Here is a 24888-nt window from a genome sequence, read left to right on the forward strand (position 1 = left end):
AAGGCCATGTGGCATCCAGCAGCAGTAGATATAGCTGGGATTAAATCCACTGGATTCTTGCTTCCATGTCATAAAAGGTGACAATTGCTAGCATTTTTTTAACTACTTCCAGTTGCTGGCTTTTGTTTTTTCTAATATATACACGAAAAAGTTCAACATACTGTTTTCATAGTTTTCTTTTTCTACGCTTCTCAAAACGAATTCAAATTCTAAGCAACAGACATAAGAGAAGTGACACTTCACACTTCGTTGCATTCACAAATCTCGTCAACTTATCCGAAGACCCTAATTCGTGCATAATCTACCATAGCTATTTTCGATCGACTATATCGTACGCCATTTGAAATCAGCGTGGGTACGTTGTATTCGCGACACTTCTTGAGTACTTGTCTTATTGCCAATATGTAATAATCTATCTATATATATATATATATATATATATATATATATATATATATATATATATATATATATATATATATATATATATATATATATATATATATATATATATATATATATATATATATATATAAATGCAGAGATCATTCTTTGTAATCGCATCACGTAAGAACGGATGGACGGATTGAGATGATTTTTTTTTGTTTGATCAGTTTTTACCCCCACCGGGTTCGTACATAAAAAAAAAAGGAAAACTTACCGGAAAAGTGGGAAAAACCAATAAAGTTATTTTGTATGGACAATGGAATTTTCCGTTAAAAAATCGCCAATGATTGCTAGATCTACAATTGATGTTTGGCGCGCAAGGAGATGATCAGTATTTCGCCGTTGAAGAAAAGAATACTAGATCGTTTGGCGCGCAACGAGTAGTTTTGGGTGGAGATTTTACATGCATGATTGATTCGTCATTTGGAAACACGTGCCCAATAGGGTATCAGAATCATTACTTGCCAAATGACCTTATGGTAGAATGCACATGACTGTTTTAGCTATACCGTAACCAGAAGCAAAAGTCATAATATCTTTTACCAGTAGATGTAGTTAGATGAATAATGTTGGCCATCGTGGGCGTGAGTTGAACAAAAATAAAATAATGTAACGATTTTTTCACGTATCAATGATAGGATTCTGCTGTTGAAATAATGACTTCAGATGAAAATATTTTCCTGGCATTTAGCATGCTGAAGTTTGTTCAGCTGATTCGCATAAGTTTTCAAGAGTGGTTTACTTCAAAACGGTCTGCTTAGGATGCACATATTCATGACATTTCTGTATGAAATGTTCAAAACGACGAATGTAACAATGAGAGATTCTCTTTGCTTACTTTCTCTTTCGATTATTGCGAAACATTCCTGCTTTTTGTCGGTAATTTATTCAGTGCAGATTCAAAGATGATAGCTTTAGTTATTATAATCGGTAGTGTGAAGGATTGGTAAGAGTACCGTAATAATCCAAAGAGAAAGTAATCAAAGAGAATCTCTCATTAATGCATTCGTCGTTTTGAACATTTCATACAGATTTGTAAGCTGCTTATGCCAAATCATTTCATTTTCCGAACTTTTAATTCTTGACGAATTACCTTATGCGAATCATGAATATCATATCTGAAGGAGAAATCGTGGCATGTAAGAACCATTAGCTGTGAGATCTGCTGTTTTGTACACTGGCTTTAATGATAGGAAGAATACTGGTATAATCACTCCTCATGTTCACTCCGCTAGAACAGAATATTGATTCTCAGGATTGAACACTAAGCAAACGATGTGGTGGCTCGACGAATGAGAGGCCTTTTAATACAATTCTTGAACGAATCCAGCGTTCATGTCAAAGTAACAATATTTAATAAAAGGGTAATTTGAACGTCCAAGAATTTTTCATTTTATCGCTAATTCGTTAATCGAAAATTGATCCTGTCATTACCATGCTACGAACATTCATCAAGCACGACTAAGTAATATCACTTGCGGTGAGGCAGGTTATGGACAACCGTTCAAAACCAATTTATTACTTCAGATAATCCCTAAGGATTTGCTATTAAATTTTTAAAAATTTAAAGTATTTATCTTGGTCATCTCTTTTCCATCCATCTGTTTATTTGTTTATTTGTTCATTTAGGAGCAAGGGAAAAGCCCGCTGGAGCTGAGAATTTTATTCTCTTTCTCCAGCAGGCATAAAACCTTCTCATCTTTTGTATCAACAGATAACATTTGTCCAAATGATACATAACAAAATCTTAGATTACCCATATTTAAACTACAAAACTAACTAACAACTATTGATATCGTGTAACTATCTTAATAAAACTAACGGAAAAAGATTCGAAGAAAACGGGTTTTAATGGAGTTGCGAGATAAATTGAAATCAAATTCATCAGAACAAGTATTGAATACGCGAAACATACTCGAAAACGGTTCATTAAAGCCATAGTAAGTTCTAGCACGAGGAATTCTGAGAAAGGGATTAAACCGCAAATTACGCTGATGAATGTCAAAACTTAGCTGTTGTAGGAGATGTGAACAAACAATTCAAGATTGGATGAGGTCCGCGACGAAAACAGCTTTCAGTGTATCACGGCGGACAGTTAGCAAATCGAGGTGTACGAGCCTACATCGATTTTCGTAGCTTGAAAGATTCAATGGATCTCTCCAGGGCAGGCGACGCAAAGTAAAACGAATGAACTTGCGCTGGACAGCTTCAATGCGCAGCTTATCAGTTTAGTAATATGGTGCCCAAACAACAACAGCATACTATAGTGTAGAGCGAACTAGAGCGCAATATAACGATTTCAGGCAGTATATTTTATTGAAATTTTTTGAGGTGCGAAATATGAAACCTAGCATCTTTAATGCCTTAGAGAGGGTATATTCTATGTGATCTTTGAAACTAAGTTTTGAATCAAATAACACTCCTAGATCCTTAGTTGATGTCTCCCGTTTTAGTACAGCTTGCGAAATAGTGTAATCATACATGGTCGTGGTTCGTTTACGAGAGAAGGAGATAACGGAGCATTTAGAGGCATTCATAACCATTCTGTTGACGTTGCACCAGTTAGAAAATACATCCAACTGTGACTGCAAGAAATTTGAGTCTTTCAGATCTTTGATGAGATGAAACAGCTTGAAATCGTCAACGAATGATAGCTTCATACATTGCAATGCGAAATTCAGATCATTTATATATAGCAGAAATATGAATGGTCCTAGATGGCTTCCCTGAGGAACGTCAGAGCTCACAATGAATGATGGAATAACGCAGTCGCCAATTTTCACGATCGTACTACGACCAGTCAGATATGATTCAATACAATCCATCATCCCATATGTCAAACCTTTAGTTTGAGATAGATCTACAATCTCTGTTCAATGCACTGACTCGAAGGATGAGATGACAATCGGTGCATTTGTTTAGTTTTTGCGTAACAAAAGCATTGAACATATCCACAATAATTCTTAATAATATTTCTTCTTCGGGACGAAGTTAATGTGTTGGATATGAATTTGTCGTAATTCGTTTATTGTAAGCCAAGTAATCAGTAAAATAATGGAAAGAAACTTTAACGTTTGACAACTCTGCTGTCTGAAAACATAAATTAAAAAAATTAATTGCAGGCGAGACGAAGTTCGACGGGTTAGCTAGTAAATATTCGATTCAAGCATATCGAACAATCCCAAAACCTCAAATTCCTCGTTCGTTTGATCGAATTCAATGGAAATACATGAATGGAACTCAATACCAGACATTAAAATACGGTATATAAACAGGTGATAAATATTTTTAAAAAGGATTGAATCGTGTGTGATTAAATCGATGAAGAAAAAATATTTGCTAAAATAAACTTATTACAGTTAGCAACAGCTCATAAATATCAACTCGGATCAGAACTTTGGCGAATCTGGTCGTATACAACGATGGTAATGAAAAGCTATTATGTTATAAAATCTGAATGCATAAGCATTGTAAACCATATGTTATTTACTCTAATAACCCATTTCAACTGCAATGGCGTCACTTTCTTACTGCTTCTAACTAGTCATCTAAATGATTAACCAAGCGTGGGGTTTCACTTCAACAATGTCAAATGCATTACTTACCAATGAAAACTTGAAAGAATTAGCATCGGTCGCGTTAAGAGCTGGAGCACGGTGACGTAACGTTACCAGTCTAGCGTAATATGATTTGATGCATATCTTTTTTCTTTCCGTTACCTTACGGGCTGAAAGACTCCATCTAGGAACTAAGTGAGGAGTAAGTGAAACTAACACTAGTTATGAGGAAACTGGTAGTATTAATCATCGAAATGTGCAGGCACTGTAACGGTAACGGAGAAGAGTTACAAACACAATTGTTATCTCACACCTTATATATTACACGATATAGAGATCCAGATAACCAATAGTTTATTTAAGGTTGTATTTTGTGGTACTGTAAATCGCTATCATTGTTTGAGTATTCGTTTAAGTTACCGCAAGTTTATGAAAGTATACTTTTAATTTACTATCCCAGTTTCTTCTCTTCATTGCTATCCAAAATCCAACTGTACTTTAAACGATACAGCTGATTTAATTAATGGCTTTTTGGACGCATCACGTCACAATAACTATAGGTCACACGCTGATGAGATTCAAGGTGTATAATTGTGTGTCCGGAAGGAAATTTTCATCTGGTTTTGTTATCCAGAATGCCCACAGTAGGAACATCCAAAGGCAACTGTGATAAAAGAAACGTGAAAATTTTATGCTGTTTTGCTTTCAATTCAACGGCACAGTCATTCCACTTCACTGAGTGGCATTGAAACATTTGTCGGTGATTGTTTGAGGGAATTAGTTGCGCTGTAAAAGGAGGTCATCGTGAGACATACTATGATAAATATTAATGTATTCGGCTTTTGTAGACAACGGATCAAACTGTGTCGATCTAAGATAATTCGAGAAAAGTTGATAGGTAATGGACGATAATTTGAATGACCGATTCATGTATTGTAATTATCACTTCTCAATCATGGAGCTTTTCTGTCTAAGCTTTTGTGATTAGAAAAAATCATTTCCGGTAAAAGTGGATGCTTTCAAAGCTCTTAGTGTCTTGGCGTGTCTTTATGATTGATAAAACTCCTCAATATATTTTTATGTAAAGATTTGTTCTATAAATACTCGAGATCTCTATATTTTACTTCACTGTTTTTTTTTTTGAGAATATTTTTAAAGAGCAAAGTTTATACTACCCAGTCGAATATTATTGAAGATTAGAAAGACACCTTTCGAGCTGAAATGGCAACTACGTCGCCGAGATGGCGATAGCTGAGACGGAAACACGAAAACAGCTCGCTGTTATATTGGCAATAAAGGAGGTCACTAGACAGATACTGTTTTTGGAAACTAAGCGTGATTAGTTTTAATGCAGTAGTCATAATAATCTGAAAAATAAAGGCTTTTGAAAATTGAAACTTATTTTATCTTTTAACTGCTTTCTTCGCTGTTCTCGTACGAATCACTCATCGGTGAAGGTTAGCATCAATCTCATTTCCCACATTGACAGCGACTAACAAACAATGTTACTGTGTGGCCGAGATATTTCATTTGGAATAATTTATCACATAATTCAAAGTAAAAGGCGAGTTGATTTTGTACAGTTGTTTGTATCGCACACAATCCGACTAGATCTGAATTCTGGTAATTGTGTTAACAAGTGATTATGAGTGGAACAGTTTTTCTTATTTTAATCCCAAAATCATCTTTTTAAAGTATAAACATAATTCTGCCATTCCACATAGTATTATATTATACTTCCTCAGCCTTCTTTAAGACATCTTTAAACTATTACTAGTCTTGATTTTGAGTGTTGGTCAAAGCAATTAATAATCAGTCTTTTCAAAACGGACTCGCTGAATTTATTTATTTTTCGCATGAAACCAAATCTAACCTAATTTCCATCCTAACTGCTGTAAAACCGATTGTTTGAAGCCAGTGTTGAGCTTAGTTTCAACGTTATTGTACTGAAACTTAGGAATTTCAGGAATAATTGAGTGACGCGCTATATTATTCGTTGAAACAAATCGGTCGCTCATAAATTTCACCCTCAAGAGCATCACATTTGGCTAAATTATCGGCTCTTTCATTACAAGGAATCATGAACTATGACTCAGACTATAGTGATTTGATAATTATTAATCAATATGTCGTTCAGATACTGTCTCATTTTATCATAAAAAACGGTTCATTATTTCCAGTCGTTTTTTAACGAATTACTTCAATTGCACTCAGACTATCTGTGAAGAGGAAATAATGGTTTGGAGATAATGTGACGATTATACTTAAGCTGTTATGAACTGCTGCTAGCTCTGCCATATAAACAGAAGTAGGCTCTTGAGGCTTAAATTAAGCCGAAACATTACTGTTAAACTTACCATATCCAGCAGCCTCTTCAATTCGTGATCCGTCCGTGTAAAACATTTTTTTCAGTTTTAATATGCCTAAACTTACTTGAAAATATTTTTGGGATTTCTATGGAGCGTAGGTGATCCGGGATTCCACGCACTTCGCGCTGCATGGATTTTTCGAAAAAAAAAAGATGTGCCAGGGACATTTAGGAGGCTTACACGGATAGGAATACATTTTGAAGGATTGAATTCCTGTTGGTTAAAATATACTGTCATGGATCTTGTTTGAGATTGAGCCAGAACTTCAAGACTGATTGTATGTGTCGAATGCATACAGTCTAAGGCAATTCGCAAACAACGATACTGAACTCGCTCTAAAGTGATAAAATGGGAGTTTGCAGCGTAACGAAAGCAAACGCATCCATATTTCATCACTGAATGCATTATTGTCTAATACAATTTTAATAGATTTTCCGGATGAGCACCCCACCAAGATCCTGTTGTTGTTCGAAGAAAATTTAGTCATTGTTGGTATTTCGTTATCAGATACCTAATGTGTCCTCCCCACGTGCATTTGGAATCAAACCACATCCCGAGGTATTTGAAAGGCAAATCCTGCGCGAAAAAAGGGCTATCACTGGAACCATAATTTGAAGGAGACTCCCGAATAATGCTCTGAGTAGTAACAGAATCTGAGCAAACTTTCCTAGCAAAGTCAAATATTCATCGGTTCGAGTATTCCTAACTCTGATTTTCCACGTCACGATTCCTCATACATCTGACCGTGTTCCAAAGAATGCTCATTGAGGTTTCTCTTGACAAACCTTCGACAAAATGTCTCGAATAGCCACATTTCTCGGCACGAGGTATAATATGTACTTGGTTTCTAAAACCAAGGAATATTGAAAATTCTGAGGAGTTTTAGAATCGTCTTCCAATCATTTTGTTTTGCATATTTAGCATTTAAGCAATCTTTGTCCCACCAAGGGTTTGGACGCCTTCTGTTAGTCGTTAGACCAGAGAATTGTTGGTTTGGACTTATTTTGCGGCCTCCAGAATTGAACAAACGAGGAAGTTGTGCATTTTATAACTATTAATCGGAAACGGAATCACCCAGAGCGGTACACTTCTTACCTGTAAGGTTGTTCGTGGTGAAATGTCCAAAGCAATTATGTTACAGCTCGCTTGACCTGGTGCAATGATGTCTACCGCAATTTGTCATGGCATACTATACATTAGTTATTATAAACTCGTTTGCACCCACACATCCACCCTCTTCTCAAAAAAAAAAATGAAATACTAGTTCTCTTAGCTTTACTTCTAATAAATCAAAATAAAATTATAGGTCGATATACGAGAACTTATGTCAGAGAAGGAATAACGTTTCAGTGTAATCATACAGTTTCACTCAAGTTTTCAGATTTTTCGCAATGCACAGATTTTTTTTAACCCTTGGCATCCCTGGGTGTATCGAGTATATCCCTTAGTGGTATATCGCTCGGATCCACGATGTAGAATTAACACTGCACACTTCGAAAAAATCCTGTGATTTTATATTTTATCAAATGCACATAAATGGAGCAATTTTACGTGCAAGAACATTCAATATTATACCTAAAATTCCATGACATGAAATTCATTGAAATAAAAAGAAGGTTATGATTGCGACCGCTGTGACTTGAACTGAGAATAATCGGATTACAAAGTACGTCCATTGATCGACTGAGCAACAGAAGAACACATCTGTATTCATACAGTCTAACCCGCTAACCGAATGCACACTACAATCAAACTAGTAAAATTCATGCACTACAATCAAACTAGTAAAATATTAAGCCATTATTTGGAGGCCGCAGAACAAGCCCAAACCAAACGATTTCTTGGTCCATCGTCTAACAGAAGGCCTCCAAGCCCTTGGTGGGACAAAGAGTGCTCAGGTGCTAAACACGCGAAAAAATGCTTTCAAAACGTTTTTAAAACGAGGATGAGGAACTCTTCAGAATTTTGAAAAATTCTTGTTTTAGAAACCAAGTACAAGAACATACTTCGAGCCAAGAAATGTAGCTATTGGAGACATTTTGTCGAAGGTTTGTCAATACGACCAGTCGAATGAGGAATCGTTACGTAGGACATGAGAGTGAGGAATACTCGAACAGATGGATATTTGATTTTGCTTCTGTCCGCTCCTCTATAATTGTTACGTAAATGACATTGACAGCTAACCCCATGTACACTAAGACAACTGCAAAAACCATTGCAAGATACCTTAGATCACTTGTCCGTTTGGGCTGTTCATCTGGGTATCGAATTCTCTGCGGAAAAAACGGAGCTGGTCGTATTTTCAAGAAAGCATGATCCCGCGCAGCTTCAGCTTCATATGATGGGAAGAATTATCCAACAGGTTTTGACTTTCAAATACCTCGGAGTGTGGTTTGATTCCAAATGCACGTGGGGAGGACACATTAGGTATCTGATAACAAAATGCCAACAAAAAGTAAATTTTCTTCGAAAAAACAGGATTTTGGTGGGGTGCTCATCCGCAAGATCTAATAAAATTGTATCAAACAACGATACTTTCAGTGATGGAATATGGATGCGTTTGTTTTCGTTCCCCTGCAAACTCTCATATTATCAAACTTGAGCGAATTCAGTATCGTTGTTTGCGAATTGCCTTAGGCTGGATGCATTTGTCACATACAATGAGTCTTGAAGTTCTGGCGGGAGTTCTTCCATTGAAAGATCGTTTTTAGGAGCTTTCATCGCGACTGCTAATAGCATGTGAGGTACTGAATCCCTTAGTTATTAATAACTTCGAAAGGCTAGTTGAGTTTCAATCTCAAACAAGATTCATGACAGTATATTTTATCCATATGTTACAGGAAATCGACTCTTCAAGATATATTCCTATCCGTCACAGCCTCCTAAATGTCCCTGACTCAACTTAATTTTTCGACATATCCATGCAGCGTGGAATTCCGGAACACCTACGCTCGATGGAAATCCCAAAAATATTTTCAAGTAAGTTCAGTCCTATTGACTCTGAGAAAATGTTTTACACGGACGGATCGCGAATTGAAAAAGCGACAGGGTTTGGTATGTTCAACAATAATGTTTCGGCCTCAATTAGGCTTCAAGAACCTGCATCTGTTTATATAGCAGAGTTAGCAGCAGTTCATTATAGTTTGAGTGTAATCGTCACATTATCTCCAAACCATTATTTTCGTTTCACAGATAGTCTGAGTGCAATTGAAACCATTCGCTCAAACGCTGCTGGCAAAAATGAATCATTTTTATTGGGCAAAATAAAACAGTGTCTGAACGACATATTGAATAATAATTATCAAATCACTTTAGTTTTGGCTCCCGGTTCATTGTTCCATTCTAGGCAATGAAAGAGTTTGTCCAAACGTGGTGCTTTTGAGGGTGAAACTCATGAGAGACCAATTGCTTTCAACGAATTATATAGCGCGTCCCGCCAAAGAACACTTGCCAGCAAGCTTCTTGGGATATAGATTATCTGGGTCGGTGGATGCACTCAATTATTCCTAAAATATCGACAAAGGCATGGTTCAGGGGAATGAATGTGAGTAGGGACTTCATTCGTGTGATATCCAGACTCATGTCCAATCACTACACGTTAGATGCACATCTCCTTCGAATTGGACTTTCCTAGACTAATCATTGTGCTTATGGCGAAGGTTATCGCGATATTGATCATGTCGTTTGGACATGCGTGGAGTATCGTGATGTCAGATCTCAACTAATAAATTTCTTGCGTACCCAAGGTAGACTATCCAATGTCCCAGTAATAGTAAATCGCTTGATAAAAACATACTAATATGATATTCGAAATGTATCACGTTTAAAGTACTATGTATTGTGGATGCCACGGCGAAGAAAAACTTAAGCATATTGCCTATTAAATAAACGTACTTATGGAAAAAAAATTAAGCCATTACAAATGAAATTTCCCAGGTCTTTATGAGTACACCTGTAAAATTCAAGCGAAACTCCTACATTATTTGTTTGTACATTTTCTAAATCATTGTCAACATGTTTTCGAGTTCGATTTCACTACCTGAAGCATAACATGCTCAAATTGCACGGCGTTACTGAAATCGTTGACTCCTCGTCAGTCTGATCAACAGATGCGTCAAATGTCGTCTGATTCTCTGCATTGCTCGTACCGCTGACCCATCGGACATATTTTCCGTTATTCTCCATATATCTTGTTTTTAACACTTTTTTTTTGTGGTCTAGAATTGCACGCAAAAATATGCGCGTAAGATTACTTACGAAGCAAATGTGCGCGATCTCAAAATCCGCTTTGCAATGCACGATTATTCAAATCCGCTTTTTTTTTATTTGCACGGCCACGTTGCCTGCTTCCTTTTGTGCGCGACGTTTCCGGTCCGCTTATTTAAATTTAAATATTTGCGCGACCTTCCTGGTCCGCTCTGTGATGCGCGATTTCGAGAATCCGCCATTTTTATTAAAATTGCGCGACCTTCCTGGTCCGCTTATAATGCGCGACCATAGTGATCCGCTTTTTCATTCATTTCATTTTCTCTTCGGCCATTTTCTTTTCACAATTGAACGAGAAAATCTGCGTACCAGATAGTACGATTGTAGCCGAATATTGGTATATATTTTGAGTTGCCCAATCGGACATATTTTCCGTCGTTTGCCATATTACTTTAGTTTAACGCCTTTTTGTGGTCTGGAATTATATACAAAAATATATGCGTGAGATAACTTATAACTGAAATGTACGCTATCTAACGATCCGCTTTACGATGCGCGATTATTGAAAATCCGCTCATTAATTTTCTTTTTTTTTTTTTTCATTTGCACGGCCACGTTGCCTGCTCCCTTTATGCGCGACGTTTTCGGTTCGCTCGTTTATATTTAAATATTTGCGCGACCTTCCAGATCCGCTATGTGATGCGCGATTTTATGAATCCGCCTTTTTCAATTAAAAAAAAATCGTTTTTTTTAATGTATTTTATTGCGCGACCTTCTTGGTCCGCCTTGATGCGCGACCTTCCTGGTCCGCTTTGATGCGCGACCTTCCTGGTCCGCTTATGATGCGCGACCGTAATGATCCGCTTGTTCCAGTTATTTTCAACGTTACGTAATCTCCACCGACGCTTCTTTTTTTTCATTTGAAAATGAAAATCTTTGTGCCAAATATTTGAATAATTTTCTGTTGCTTTAGGTGATTCCGTTTCCGTTTTGAATAACTATGCTATTTGAATTGCAACTCCTGGCAGGATCGCCATTGTGCATTTTATAACTATTAATCGGAAACGGAATACCCCAGAGCGGTACACTTCTTACCTGTAAGGTTGTTCGTGGTGAAATGTCCAAAGCAATTATGTTACAGCTCGCTTGACCTGGTGCAATGATGTCTACCGCAATTTGTCATGGCATACTATACATTAGTTATTATAAACTCGTTTGCACCCACACAGAAGTCATATTCTTCTAGCGGGGGGAGCTCTTCCATTGAATTTAAGACACTTGAGATATTACTTTGGTATTTACTCCAGTCAATACCATTTTGTCAAATCATAAGGAATATTAACTGAAGTAGCAATGTAATTGCTACTGCTAATTGAGGTGATGATTGGTAAATAACCGTTGACGTGTAAATCAGGCAATATTTTCCCGGTACATTTTCTCGAATTTAAATCGAACAAAGAGATAAATCTAATGTACTCGGACCTACAAGAGGTCTTGGGATCCATGTCATGCTACCCATATTTGAAACTGTCATATTAAAATTATTGCAAATATTAATATTAAAGTTGATCTGCTATCATTGTAAAAGGAGCCCTACATAAATCCGTTCGAAAAGAAATCTTCCAGAATCAATCGTGGAGCAGGAAGGGTTTCAACCATTCCATTAAGCTGTCGTTGTCCAACTTGTGCTCTTGGAGGAATATTTACCGAAGCTATACAAATGTCTTTTCCGTTAATGTTTATTTGACAAGCAATAATTGTAATAGAAGTTGAAGTCGAAGGAATGTTTAATCTATAAAAGCAATAACATTTCTTAATTTCTAAAAGCACTCCTCCATACGGAGAGTCTCTATCGAGATGTATAATGTTAAAGTTAATAAAACATCACATTTTGAACTATGCAATAAAACTTCGAATGAATCAAGTTTTGGTACGATGCTTCGACAATTCCACTGCAAGACAGTGATTGAATCATTTGCGGCGGATGATAAATTATCCATCAAATGATACAAGCCCTGAAACAATTGGCCATTGAACTGATAACTGCTCCAAGCAAGATCTAGCTATAATATGCTATAAGATATGTTTCCATAATTAATAGATACTGAGTACAATTGTTTGCACTCGAGTATCTTAACTCCTTCAAGCATAGAGTTTTTGAAACGACCAACTCCATATCAAGTGAGTCATCGACTGTCAGGCTTGCTACAGTAACAGCGACGTCATTTGCTACATCCTTCGATAGAATGTAAACTCGATATTCTAGAACAGATAATTAAAAATTTCGTTAGCCTGTCTCAATTTCGTTAGCCTGTTTGAAATCGTTAACAACAATTTGAATTTTATCTCTATGAACTTTTCAGATTTCTACAACTTCTGAATTTTTTTTTATTTAAAAGATATTTTTATTCAGGCCTATTTTCGTACAAGCTTTACGTAGCCGATTGAACCGATTTTTTAAATAAATTATTTTTTGAGTTGGATCTCGTTGTCACCCTTTTTCTAGGGGGAGAGGAGCTTCCATTTCCCTCCTGCGAGGATTGAGAGGCACGTCGTTCGTTGTTCGTCTCGTCATCCATTGCCGCATCGGTGGTATTGTTCGCAGTCTTGAGTTCGTTGCTAGTTGCTGTAGATGCGCCTTGTTGTACATAGGTTGCAGTTGCTGGTTGGAAAGTTGTTAACTGCAGCTAGTGTACTTTGTTCTATAGGGGATACGTTGGATGGTTTCGTTGAAGGGGATGCTTCACTGTTATTGGTGACTGTCATAGGTGTACTGGGGTTGCTTGGGGTTGGTGTGAAGGAAGCACCGTTGTCCTTTGGTGTAGTTGGCTCCTTGTCCAGTTTATCACATGGCTTACCGTAGTGAACAGCTTTTTGGCAATATTGACATGTGGCCATCTGATTGTCATAGGTAACAAGTGATTTGCACGGAATTCTTGTATCTTGACCGAAAATCACATAAGAAGGTATAGGCCTCTTCAAGTGTATGCGTAATAAACGTACGCCATTTAGAATACCGAGGAAAAAATTCTTCCACTTTTCTTTTTCGATAGAGAGAATCTCTCCGTAGTGGGACATAGTTTTGCGAATATATGAATCGGCGACGCTTGAGGGGAGATCATGCACACGCACTGGAATGTTTTACTTAATGTTCTCGAGCTCCACATAGTGCACATTGTTATTGTCTTTTGTGAATTGAATTGCAACCAACTCTTTATAAAACTGGATGTAAGCAACATTATTCGTCTTATTGCATTGAAGTAAATGCACACGTTTAATGTCAAGATGCATTTGCTCCTTAAGCAAACCTTCAAGTTCTCGTATCGAAGGTCGAATTTTGCACTACCTGAAGTCAATAATAATTGTGTTCTTTCGTAACGGCAGTAGCTTTTGTTCATTTGATTCACTCATTTCGAGGTCGTTCTATTGTTCACTACACAATACTGTACTTGGTTTCTTCTGTCCCGAACGTAAGCGGTTTTGTTTTATCGACTGACTTAGATGAGATGTGAATACGAACTGAACTTCTGAAATATGTGATGCCAAATCTAATTACAAAAGATTCAATGGATCAAATTCTATGAATGGGCCTTTGCTATATTTCGCACTCATCCATCTTCGCACCTTTATGCGATGGCACCTCTGTGTCTGTGCATTTCTATGCGTTCTCACCTCTGTGCGTATGAACAGGAAGGCGTTGCCAGTTTTCCAGCCGGGAAGCGCCCAGAATATTGGCTTTCCAGCAGCCTTTGTGATTGGCACAAACAGGTTATTTACCTGCAGCATAAAAATGTCTCTATAGCAGCCGTTAGCTCACGAGCCAGTAATAACAGAACACAACTTCTTTGCTTGCATGCTTTTTACTGAATGATGATATTTACTTCCGTCGTATTGATTTGAGCTTAACAGGGAAGGTGATATGTAGCCGAATGAAGTTAATAGGCCCAAATCTCAATGTTTATTGCAAGTGGTAAACATTAAGATGCGCACTAATATGTATTGTGCACTATTTCCTACCTTTCCCCTACGAAATGTCTAATAGTAGGTTACTATTTAGTAACTAGCTTTTAGCACTGCTAATATTAGTTATTAATCATGGTTGCTATTTATGGTTTAAACATGCAAAAAACAAACCCTTCTTCTTCTTCTTCTTCTTCCTTCTGGTTAGCGTCTTCTCACTTGAAATGACGCCAATTGATGTCACATCAACTTAGGCTATATTCCAATGAAGTTACTTTTCATTGCGCTATAAGTAAAAATTTCGCTGTGTGGCTACGTCGAGTCACTAATTTACAGGATCTGAGTGTTTAGTAGAATACTTAGACTTAGTAGACGTCACATCACAGATACGTATTTCGAATACTACTTGTATTCATCATCAGTGCATCTAAGTAAATTTACGTTACGGGTTTCTAAGTAAATTTACGTATCTGTGAAGTGACGTCTATTATACATGTTTTAAAAGTGTTGTAAGATACATACGCCGAGTCGCCAAGGTACGGATAAAAATTCTTTCTTTCTCCCGAAATAATGCATCATTGTTTTGGGATATGATGTCTTTTGTTGTTAGGCATTATGTCTAAGGCAAATGAAAAAAATGAGAATGTGGTCGTTTTGGAAAATGTGTTTTTATCAATCCATTTCCATCACTTCTACCAAAATTATGTTTCTCAACCGCGTTGCAATGAAATACTCATATTCTCTTATAAAACATATTAATACATTTTGAAATATCCTAATATTTTAAGGGAATCATATTATAGCACTTTGGGGCTGTCCATAAAAGACGTCACGCCGCAAGGGGGAGGGGGGTGTTTCATAAAACGTGACCTTTTGTGACAGGGGAGAGGGGGGGAGGTTTTTGGAATGTGACGTCCAATATTTTCAATGAGCGCATTTTTGAAATACCTAATTATATTACTGTTTTGCCCTATTTCCTGAAAAAATCTCCACAATAAACGTTTACATTCTATAGGAAAACGTGTATTTGTTGATGTAAAAGCTTCTTCTTGTAAAGTCGGAAATGAATGATGCAGGAAATCATTTCTGTTGTGATCAGAAAAGTGCACGGAGGAGCGAGTAAATTAGCGAAATTGATAAATTTTGCCAAATATGAGTAAAAAAGAAAAAGATGCTTTCAAACGGTTTAATTAAGTTATGCACTGACAATTTTTTCAGTAATTTGATTTTCTAGCATTGATAATAGTATATCATAAGAATTTCTCTTATCTGATTCTGATGCAGTTTATTCAATTGTACTCCATTTGAAAAAGGGCGGGAGATCAACGATTTCAGACGTAGATCATGTCATGTCTTATCTTGATCATATGTGATTTTCCTCCACCAACATCAAAGCTTATCGAATCATCCAATGATTGAACTTACATAAATCAAGAATCATTTTAGCTCAAAATCACTACCCATTGTGTGACGGAAGATCAGTACCGATATTGATCGATGTGATTTAAATTTCACTGATCAACTGATAATGAAAAGATTCTCCGGCAGTGGTCTCGTTTAGATGAGGTTTTGGTCTTAATTTTCTCAGCCCTGTATGCTACACTAAGGAAATATTATTCTTTACCTAAAACAATAATACAGGGTGATTTTTTAAGAGCTTGAGAACTTTTTTAAACAATAAAACGCATAAAATTTGCAAAATCTCATCGGTTCTTTATTTTAAACGTTAGATTGGTACATGACATTTACTTTTTGAAGATAATTTCATTTAAATGTTGACCGCGGCTGCGTCTTAGGTGGTCCATTCGGAAAGTCCAATTTTGGGCAACTTTTTCGAGCATTTCGGCCGGAATAGCCCGAATTTCTTCGGAAACGTTGTCTTCCAAAGCTGGAATAGTTACTGGCTTATTTCTGTAGACTTTAGACTTGACGTAGCCCCACAAAAAATAGTCTAAAGGCGTCAAATCGCATGATCTTGGTGGCCAACTTACCGGTCCATTTCTTGAGATGAATTGTTCTCCGAAGTTTTCCCTCAAAATGGCCATAGAATCGCGAGCTGTGTGGCATGTAGCGCCATCTTGTTGAAACCACATGTCAACCAAGTTCAGTTCTTCCATTTTTGGCAACAAAAAGTTTGTTAGCATCGAACGATAGCGATCGCCATTCACTGTAACGTTGCGTCCAACAGCATCTTTGAAAAAATACGGTCCAATGATTCCACCAGCGTACAAACCACACCAAACAGTGCATTTTTCGGGATGCATGGGCAGTTCTTGAACGGCTTCTGGTTGCTCTTCACTCCAAATGCGGCAATTTTGCTTATTTACGTAGCCATTCAACCAGAAATGAGCCTCATCGCTGAACAAAATTTGTCGAATTGGACACATTTCGAACCGAACACTGATTCTGGTAATAAAATTCAATGATTTGCAAGCGTTGCTCGTTAGTAAGTCTATTCATGATGAAATGTCAAAGCATACTGAGCAAATAATAATGCATGAAAATCATAACCTCAAAAAATCTGAGCAAATACTAATGCATGAAAATCCTAACCTCAAAAAAATCACCTTTTATATCTATATCGATTTTTCCCTCATATTTGTATGGTTTGTCATACATACATATTGAATGTATTGAGATAAATTTTATTTATTTTGAATTCGTGACATGTGACATAGGGGGGGTGGGAGGTCTTTGCTTCTGTGACAATTTGTGACAAAGGGGGGAGGGGGAGTGAAAAATCGTCAAAAAAAGTGTGACGTCTTTTATGGACAGCCCCTTTACCCTACACAAACTTCACCAAAAGCATATTTTCAGAATCACAAAGACTCCTGTGGCTATTCACACGCACTGTGTATGGCAATACTAAGTTGACAATTGCGATCTTCTTGATTCCCAGCTGCCCACATCTTCTGGATGCTATTTTGTTGCAATTCTAATCGTCTGAAAGTTTGCAATTTTTGCGGGTTATGGCATAGCAGATAAACATGAACTGTAATGCACTGACGAGTCGAAGTTGAAACCAAAAATAGTTTGATATCTAAAAAGCTAAACATAAGTTTCTTCTATTTGTTTATAAATAAGAAGAGTTAGTAATATTCTTAGGCTTAACTTTCGATGAATACCGTTTATAAGAAATAGTCGATAAAAAACTTGTGCACATAAAAATTCCAGAATGAAATAGTCGCAAACTTGACCAAACTGGTATAAATATACAATATTCAATTTGTTCATGTCTTGCTGATAGTAGTTTACCTTCACATTCATTTCAATGTTTTAAGACACGTCCCCATTTACTCATTCATTTGCATACTATAACTACATGTTTGTTATCTCAATCAGTGTTGCGAAAATATCAAATAATCAAATCTCACCGCTGCAGAAAATCATGCGCGATTTTCGACAGCGATTATCACTATCTACAATATCAATGATAATTGTGATCACTCGAAGTGAGTATGGAAAATATCACACCCCGTCCAATATCACCATAGTGATGTTTCGTAAACTCACACATGATTATAAATTATCATCATTGAAAATCATTCTCACAATTATCAGCCATGCAAAGATTTTCACTATCACATGGTGATATTCAATGAGGTGAGTGAAGTTTTGAAAATCAATTTCAACCAAATCTTATCATGCAGTATGATTATTTTTGGAATGGGTGGTGTCGAATCTCGATGTCTGAAGTAATTTGAAATTGTTGATAGTGAAATTCGGTTCGTAAAAATTCATCTAAACCCATGGCAATATGGATATTTTTGAAACGGGTATGATGAGTAGATGTTAAATATCGATGTCTGGAGTCATTTTGAAATCCAAGATGGCGGCTCTCGGATCATGAAAATTCATCTGAAACCATGCAATATGGGTATTTTTGGAACGGGTACGATGAGTAGATGTTGAATATTGTTGTCTGAAGTGATTTTGAAATCCAAGATGGCGGCTTTCGGTTCATGAAAATTCATCTGAAACCATGCAATATGGGTATTTTTGAAACGGGTACGATGAGTAGATGTTGAATATGGGTGTCTGGAGTCATTTTGAAATCCAACATGGTGGCTCTCGGTTCATGAAAATTCAACTAAACCCATGCAATATGGGTATTTTTGGAACGGGTATGATGAGTAGATGTTGAATATTGATGTCTGGAGTCATTTTGAAATCCAAGATGGCGGCTTTCGGTTCATGAAAATTCATCTAAACCCATGCAATATGGGTATTTTTGGAACGGGTATGATGAGTAGATGTTGAATATTGGTGTCTGAAGTGATTTTGAAATCCAAGATGGCGGCTTTCGGTTCATGAAAATTCATCTGAAACCATGCAATATGGGTATTTTTGGAACGGGTACGATGAGTAGATGTTGAATATTGGTGTCTGAAGTGATTTTGAAATCCAAGATGGCGGCTTTCGGTTCATGAAAATTCATCTGAAACCATGCAATATGGGTATTTTTGGAACGGGTACGATGAGTAGATGTTGAATATGGGTGTCTGGAGTCTTTTGAAATCCAACATGGTGGCTCTCGGTTCATGAAAATTCAACTAAACCCATGCAATATGGGTATTTTTGGAACGGGTATGATGAGTAGATGCTGAATATGGGTGTCTGGAGTCATTTTGAAATCCAACATGGTGGCTCTCGGTTCATGAAAATTCAACTAAACCCATGCAATATGGGTATTTTTGGAACGGGTATGATGAGTAGATGTTGAATATTGATGTCTGGAGTCATTTTGAAATCCAAGATGGCGGCTTTCGGTTCATGAAAATTCATCTAAACCCATGCAATATGGGTATTTTTGGAACGGGTATGATGAGTAGATGTTGAATATGGGTGTCTGGAGTCATTTTGAAATCCAACATGGTGGCTCTCGGTTCATGAAAATTCAACTAAACCCATGCAATATGGGTATTTTTGGAACGGGTATGATGAGTAGATGTTGAATATTGATGTCTGGAGTCATTTTGAAATCCAAGATCAGCAATAAAAATATACTACGAAAGTAAGAAAATTGTTTGAAGTGATAGATTAAACATAGCAAATTTTCGAAAATATGTATAATTGGATTGTGTTAGTTTTCAATCGCCAATCATTTGGTTGACAGCAACCAATTTGATGTCAACAATTCGACTACCAGAATGCTCAACAAACGAGTTCCTTACTTTTCCCAAGCTTTAGAACAGTAGTATTGGTTCAAGTGCAATATTTGCAGAACTGTCGATGATAAATTTTTGATAGTGATTCTTAAATAAATGTCTGCTTTCGCACAATGAATTCAAATCTACAATACCGTCTCGAAGTGTTGCACTAATTTTTCAAAGAAAATTGTCCGTTTTTATTCGAAATTTGAAAAAAATTACCTCTATAAACAAACGGTAAGTAATGTCGGAAACATTACTGCAAAATCGACGTTAATGCGCAATAGCCTGCACAGTTGTCTTCTAGTAGACCTACAAGCTTATGAAATTAGAATTTAGAGATGCAGATTATAGCGACAAAATTACAAGGTTGTGTAGCAGATACTACCAATCACGGTGACGTTTAATATTTTCAATTCACACTTAATGCCATTTAATATATAGTAAATGGTTAATTGATGAGTGTTACTTGCCGCTAGATGACACTCAACTCCCGAAAAAGTTAAAACTCCGTGGTTTTCACTTCAGTTTTGGTGGGTAAAACACGGTGATAGATTGCATTCACGAGAATAAAATACCAACACCAAAAAAGAACTTCCATGCACTGTCCACCCTTCTGGCATCAGTTGTAGTTTCTTTCCTCTTTCAAATTCATCATTTCTCCGTTTTTAACAACAAAAATATTGAATGCAACACTGGAACCTGCAGAAAAATCCGACCGAAACACAGCGAAACAACGCAGAGCAACAAAGAAATACAATCGCACGCGACGAGCGTTCTACACAAACTAAGTTCAAATTTTTCGAAAAATTTTCATAAACTAGAAGTTCACATTTTGGATATCAAAATGACTCCAGACATCGATAATCGACACCTACTCATCATACCCGTTCCAAAAATACCCATATTGCATGGGTTTAGTTGAATTTTCATGAACCGAGAACCACCATGTTGGATTTCAAAATCACTTCAGACACCAATATTCAACATCTACTCATCATACCCGTTCCAAAAATACCCATATTGCATGGGTTTAGTTGAATTTTCATGAACCGAGAGCCGCCATGTTGGATTTCAAAATGACTCCAGACATCAATATTCAACACCTACTCATCATACCCGTTCCAAAAATACCCATATTGCATGGGTTTAGATGAATTTTCATGAACCGAAAGCCGCCATCTTGGATTTCAAAATGACTCCAGACATCAATATTCAACATCTACTCATCATACCCGTTCCAAAAATACCCATATTGCATCGGTTTAGTTGAATTTTCATGAACCGAGAACCACCATGTTGGATTTCAAAATCACTTCAGACACCAATATTCAACATCTACTCATCATACCCGTTCCAAAAATACCCATATTGCATGGTTTCAGATGAATTTTCATGAACCAAGAGCCGCCATCTTCTATTTCAAAATGACTTCAGATACCAATATTCAACATCTACTCATCATATCCGTTCCAAAAATACCCATATTGCATGGGTTTAGTTGAATTTTCATGGACCGAGAGCCACCATGTTGGATTTCAAAATGACTCCAGACATCAATATTCAACACCTACTCATCATACCCGTTCCAAAAATACCCATATTGCATGGGTTTAGTTGAATTTTCATGAACCGAGAGCCGCCATGTTGGATTTCAAAATGACTCCAGACATCAATATTCAACTTCTACTCATCATACCCGTTCCAAAAATACCCATATTGCATGGGTTTAGTTGAATTTTCATGAACCGAGAGCCGCCATGTTGGATTTCAAAATGACTCCAGACATCAATATTCAACACCTACTCATCATACCCGTTCCAAAAATACCCATATTGCATGGGTTTAGATGAATTTTCATGAACCGAAAGCCGCCATCTTGGATTTCAAAATGACTCCAGACATCAATATTCAACATCTACTCATCATACCCGTTCCAAAAATACCCATATTGCATGGGTTTAGTTGAATTTTCATGAACCGAGAGCCGCCATGTTGGATTTCAAAATGACTCCAGACATCAATATTCAACATCTACTCATCATACCCGTTCCAAAAATACCCATATTGCATGGGTTTAGATGAATTTTCATGAACCGAAAGCCGCCATCTTGGATTTCAAAATGACTCCAGACATCAATATTCAACATCTACTCATCATACCCGTTCCAAAAATACCCATATTGCATGGGTTTAGTTGAATTTTCATGAACCGAGAGCCGCCATGTTGGATTTCAAAATGACTCCAGACATCAATATTCAACACCTACTCATCATACCCGTTCTAAAAACACCCATATTGCATGGGTTTCGTTGAATTTTCATGAACCGAGAGCCGCCATCTTGGATTTCAAAATGACTCCAGACACCAATATTCAACACCTACTCATCATACCCGTTCCAAAAATACCCATATTGCATGGGTTTAGTTGAATTTTCATGAACCGAGAGCCGCCATGTTGGATTTCAAAATAACTCCAGACATCGATAATCAACATCTACTCATCATACCCATTCCAAAAATACCAATATTGCATGGGTTTTGATAAAATTTTACGAACCGAAATTCACTATCATCAATTTCAAATAACTTCAGACAATGATTTTCGACACCACCCGTTCCAAAAATAATCATACTGCATGTTAAGATTTGGTTGAAATTGATTTTCAATACCACACTCACCTCACGGAATATCACCATGTGGTAGTGAAAATCGCGCATGGGTGATAATCGTGATAATGCTTTTGAATGATAATCATGTGTGAGTTTACGAAACATCGCTAAAGTGAGATTGAACGGGTGATGATTTCCCCCATACTCAGCGGTGATATTTGATGTTTTGAAAATTTCGCACACCGATATTAAGTGATAATCGTTTTCTAATATCATTCTCAGAATATCAAATGATTTTCTTCATGATGTTCGGCGATGATTTTGTAAGTGATAATCACCAACAATTATTATCGGCGATAATAACTGATTTTTGATATTTTGAGAATGATAATGCCAACACTGATCTCAATTATAATTTACAGCACTGGAGAACAATCTATACCTGAACGATTTGTTAGAAGAGCGAAAACATTACGAGGCTGCACAAAAATCTATTGCTGAATGGAAAAACACATTGACAAGAAACAGGTAAGCTACGCATACAAATAGCATGCAATACTTTAGTTATTGATTTCCCTCTTAGAACAAGCATCTCATTAGAGCGGAAAGTTGCTTTGAGTTTATAGGTTGTGTACGGTATATAACACAATATCTTGGTTCTAGTTTAGATGCTTGGGAACCCAAAGAGTGTGTATATATAAAAACTTTTTTTAATCCACCTAGTGGTTTAATGATGCTTTTCTCATGTATGATATTGTGGTATTCTATTCAAAATTTTTCTCTTCGATTTTTGAAAGAGATTGTTTGTGCTTTAACTAGTATAACATATAGAATGAAACAGTGCTTTGCTTCCTCAGAAAAACAAAATGGGTTCACTATTATATGCACTCGTACGGCTAGTAACTAACATGACGTACACACTGTTACTAGCTTTTATTCAAATTTTGAAGATTTAATACAATTTTGCCATCGCTCTCTAAACGACGATTCAAATTTTGTTGTATCCGAAAATATGCAGTAATTTATGGTAGGACCATAAGATCTTTCGTTTGGCCCTAAGATTGCTGATAACGATTTTGAGTTCAGTTTACAATATTTGTTACGGTTTTTGTTCCGCCAGTTTAAGTGACGGTATACAATATTTAACACACTTTACTTTATAATTTCTGAACCGGAAGTCGGATCTAGATGAAATTCAGGAATTCCGTATGGGACCATGAGACCTTTCACTTGAATCTAAGTTTGTAGAAATCGGTCAAACCATCGCTGAGAAAAGTGACCACTATTTCCGGTGCTTCCTGGAACCGAAGGCCGGGAACCAGGATAGCCGGAATCGGTTTGTTTAGTTGCCTAATTATATATATATATATATATATATATATATATATATATATATATATATATATATATATATATATATATATATATATATATATATATATATATATATTTATATATATATTTATATATATATATATATATATATATATATATATATATATATATATATATATATATATATATATATATATATATATATATATATATATATATATATATTCGGAACATTACCGAACGAATTGTAGATTTCCAGGATACTCGATCTTAAGCCGCCGTTTTCCAGTCGCTCTGTACTCCCGCTGCGCGTGCATCCTCTTCGATTGCGCTCAACCAGCGAGTGCGAAGTCTACCCCGCAGTCGACAATCCCTCCCAGGTTCTCTACTGAATATCACGTAGGCCATTCTCTCTCCCGGCGTTCTTGCTACATGTCCAGCACACTGTAGCCTGCCGTGTTCTATAAGCTTTCCAAAGTCCGTATCTTTGTATACTTGGTACAGCTCATGGTTCATGCGTCTGTGCGATTCTCCATTCTCTTCTTTGCCACCGAGTATTGAGCGCAGGATTTTTCTCTCAAAGACGCCGAGTACTCGAACATCTGTATCCTTCAACGACCATGCTTCGTGGCCGTTGGCCGTGGCGACTTGTATAGAGCAAGTTTGGTGCGTGTGTGCAAGTTACGAGACTTCAGCTAGTTACAGAGCCCGTAGAAAGCCCTATTAGCAGCTGCAACACGCCTTCTTACCTCGCGGCTAGTATCATAATGGCATGTCACTAGTGTTCAAAGATATATGAACTCGTCAACAACCTCGTATTGTACCCCATCTATCTCCGCCTCGGATCCTACACCGTTTGGGTTGCTTCTTTCTCTACCATGTACTTAGTCTTGGTTGAGTTTATCATCAACCCTATTCTCGCAATTTATTCCTTGAAGGGCATAAAAGACTCTTAGTAAGCTCTACGACCCACACCAATAATATCAATGTCGTCCGCAAAACCAAGAAGCATGTGAGACTTATTGATGATGGTACCGTTTCTTTACACGCCGGATCTTCGTATGGCACCTTCGAGCTCTGAATAACATTGATCAACACGCTGAACAATATCGAACAATATATTTGAGAGCGCGTCGCCCTGCTTTAATCCATCTAACTTCACGAAAGCATCGGATGTCGTACCAGCTATCTTGACGCTTTATTTCGATCCATCGAGCGTCGCACGAATCAGTCTAATTAGCTTTGTCGGA

The 24888-nt window shown here is 36.9% G+C and overlaps 1 protein-coding gene across 5 annotated transcripts in view; it reads left to right on the forward strand.

The window, feature by feature from the left end:
• LOC131425086 (uncharacterized) overlaps positions 1-24888 on the forward strand; it is a 71157-nt gene that overhangs the window by 15980 nt on the left and 30289 nt on the right. For 4 of the 5 annotated variants that reach the window (XM_058586660.1, XM_058586661.1, XM_058586662.1 and 1 more), the window contains one exon: positions 22726-22831. The exons of the other annotated variant lie outside the window; for it this stretch is intronic. In XM_058586660.1, coding sequence (XP_058442643.1) covers positions 22726-22831 — 106 coding nt within the window. The remainder of the gene's footprint in view (positions 1-22725; positions 22832-24888) is intronic. 5 annotated transcript variants of the gene reach the window in all.

This window comes from Malaya genurostris, chromosome 1, assembly GCF_030247185.1.
Source record: "Malaya genurostris strain Urasoe2022 chromosome 1, Malgen_1.1, whole genome shotgun sequence".
NCBI lineage: Eukaryota > Metazoa > Arthropoda > Insecta > Diptera > Culicidae > Malaya > Malaya genurostris.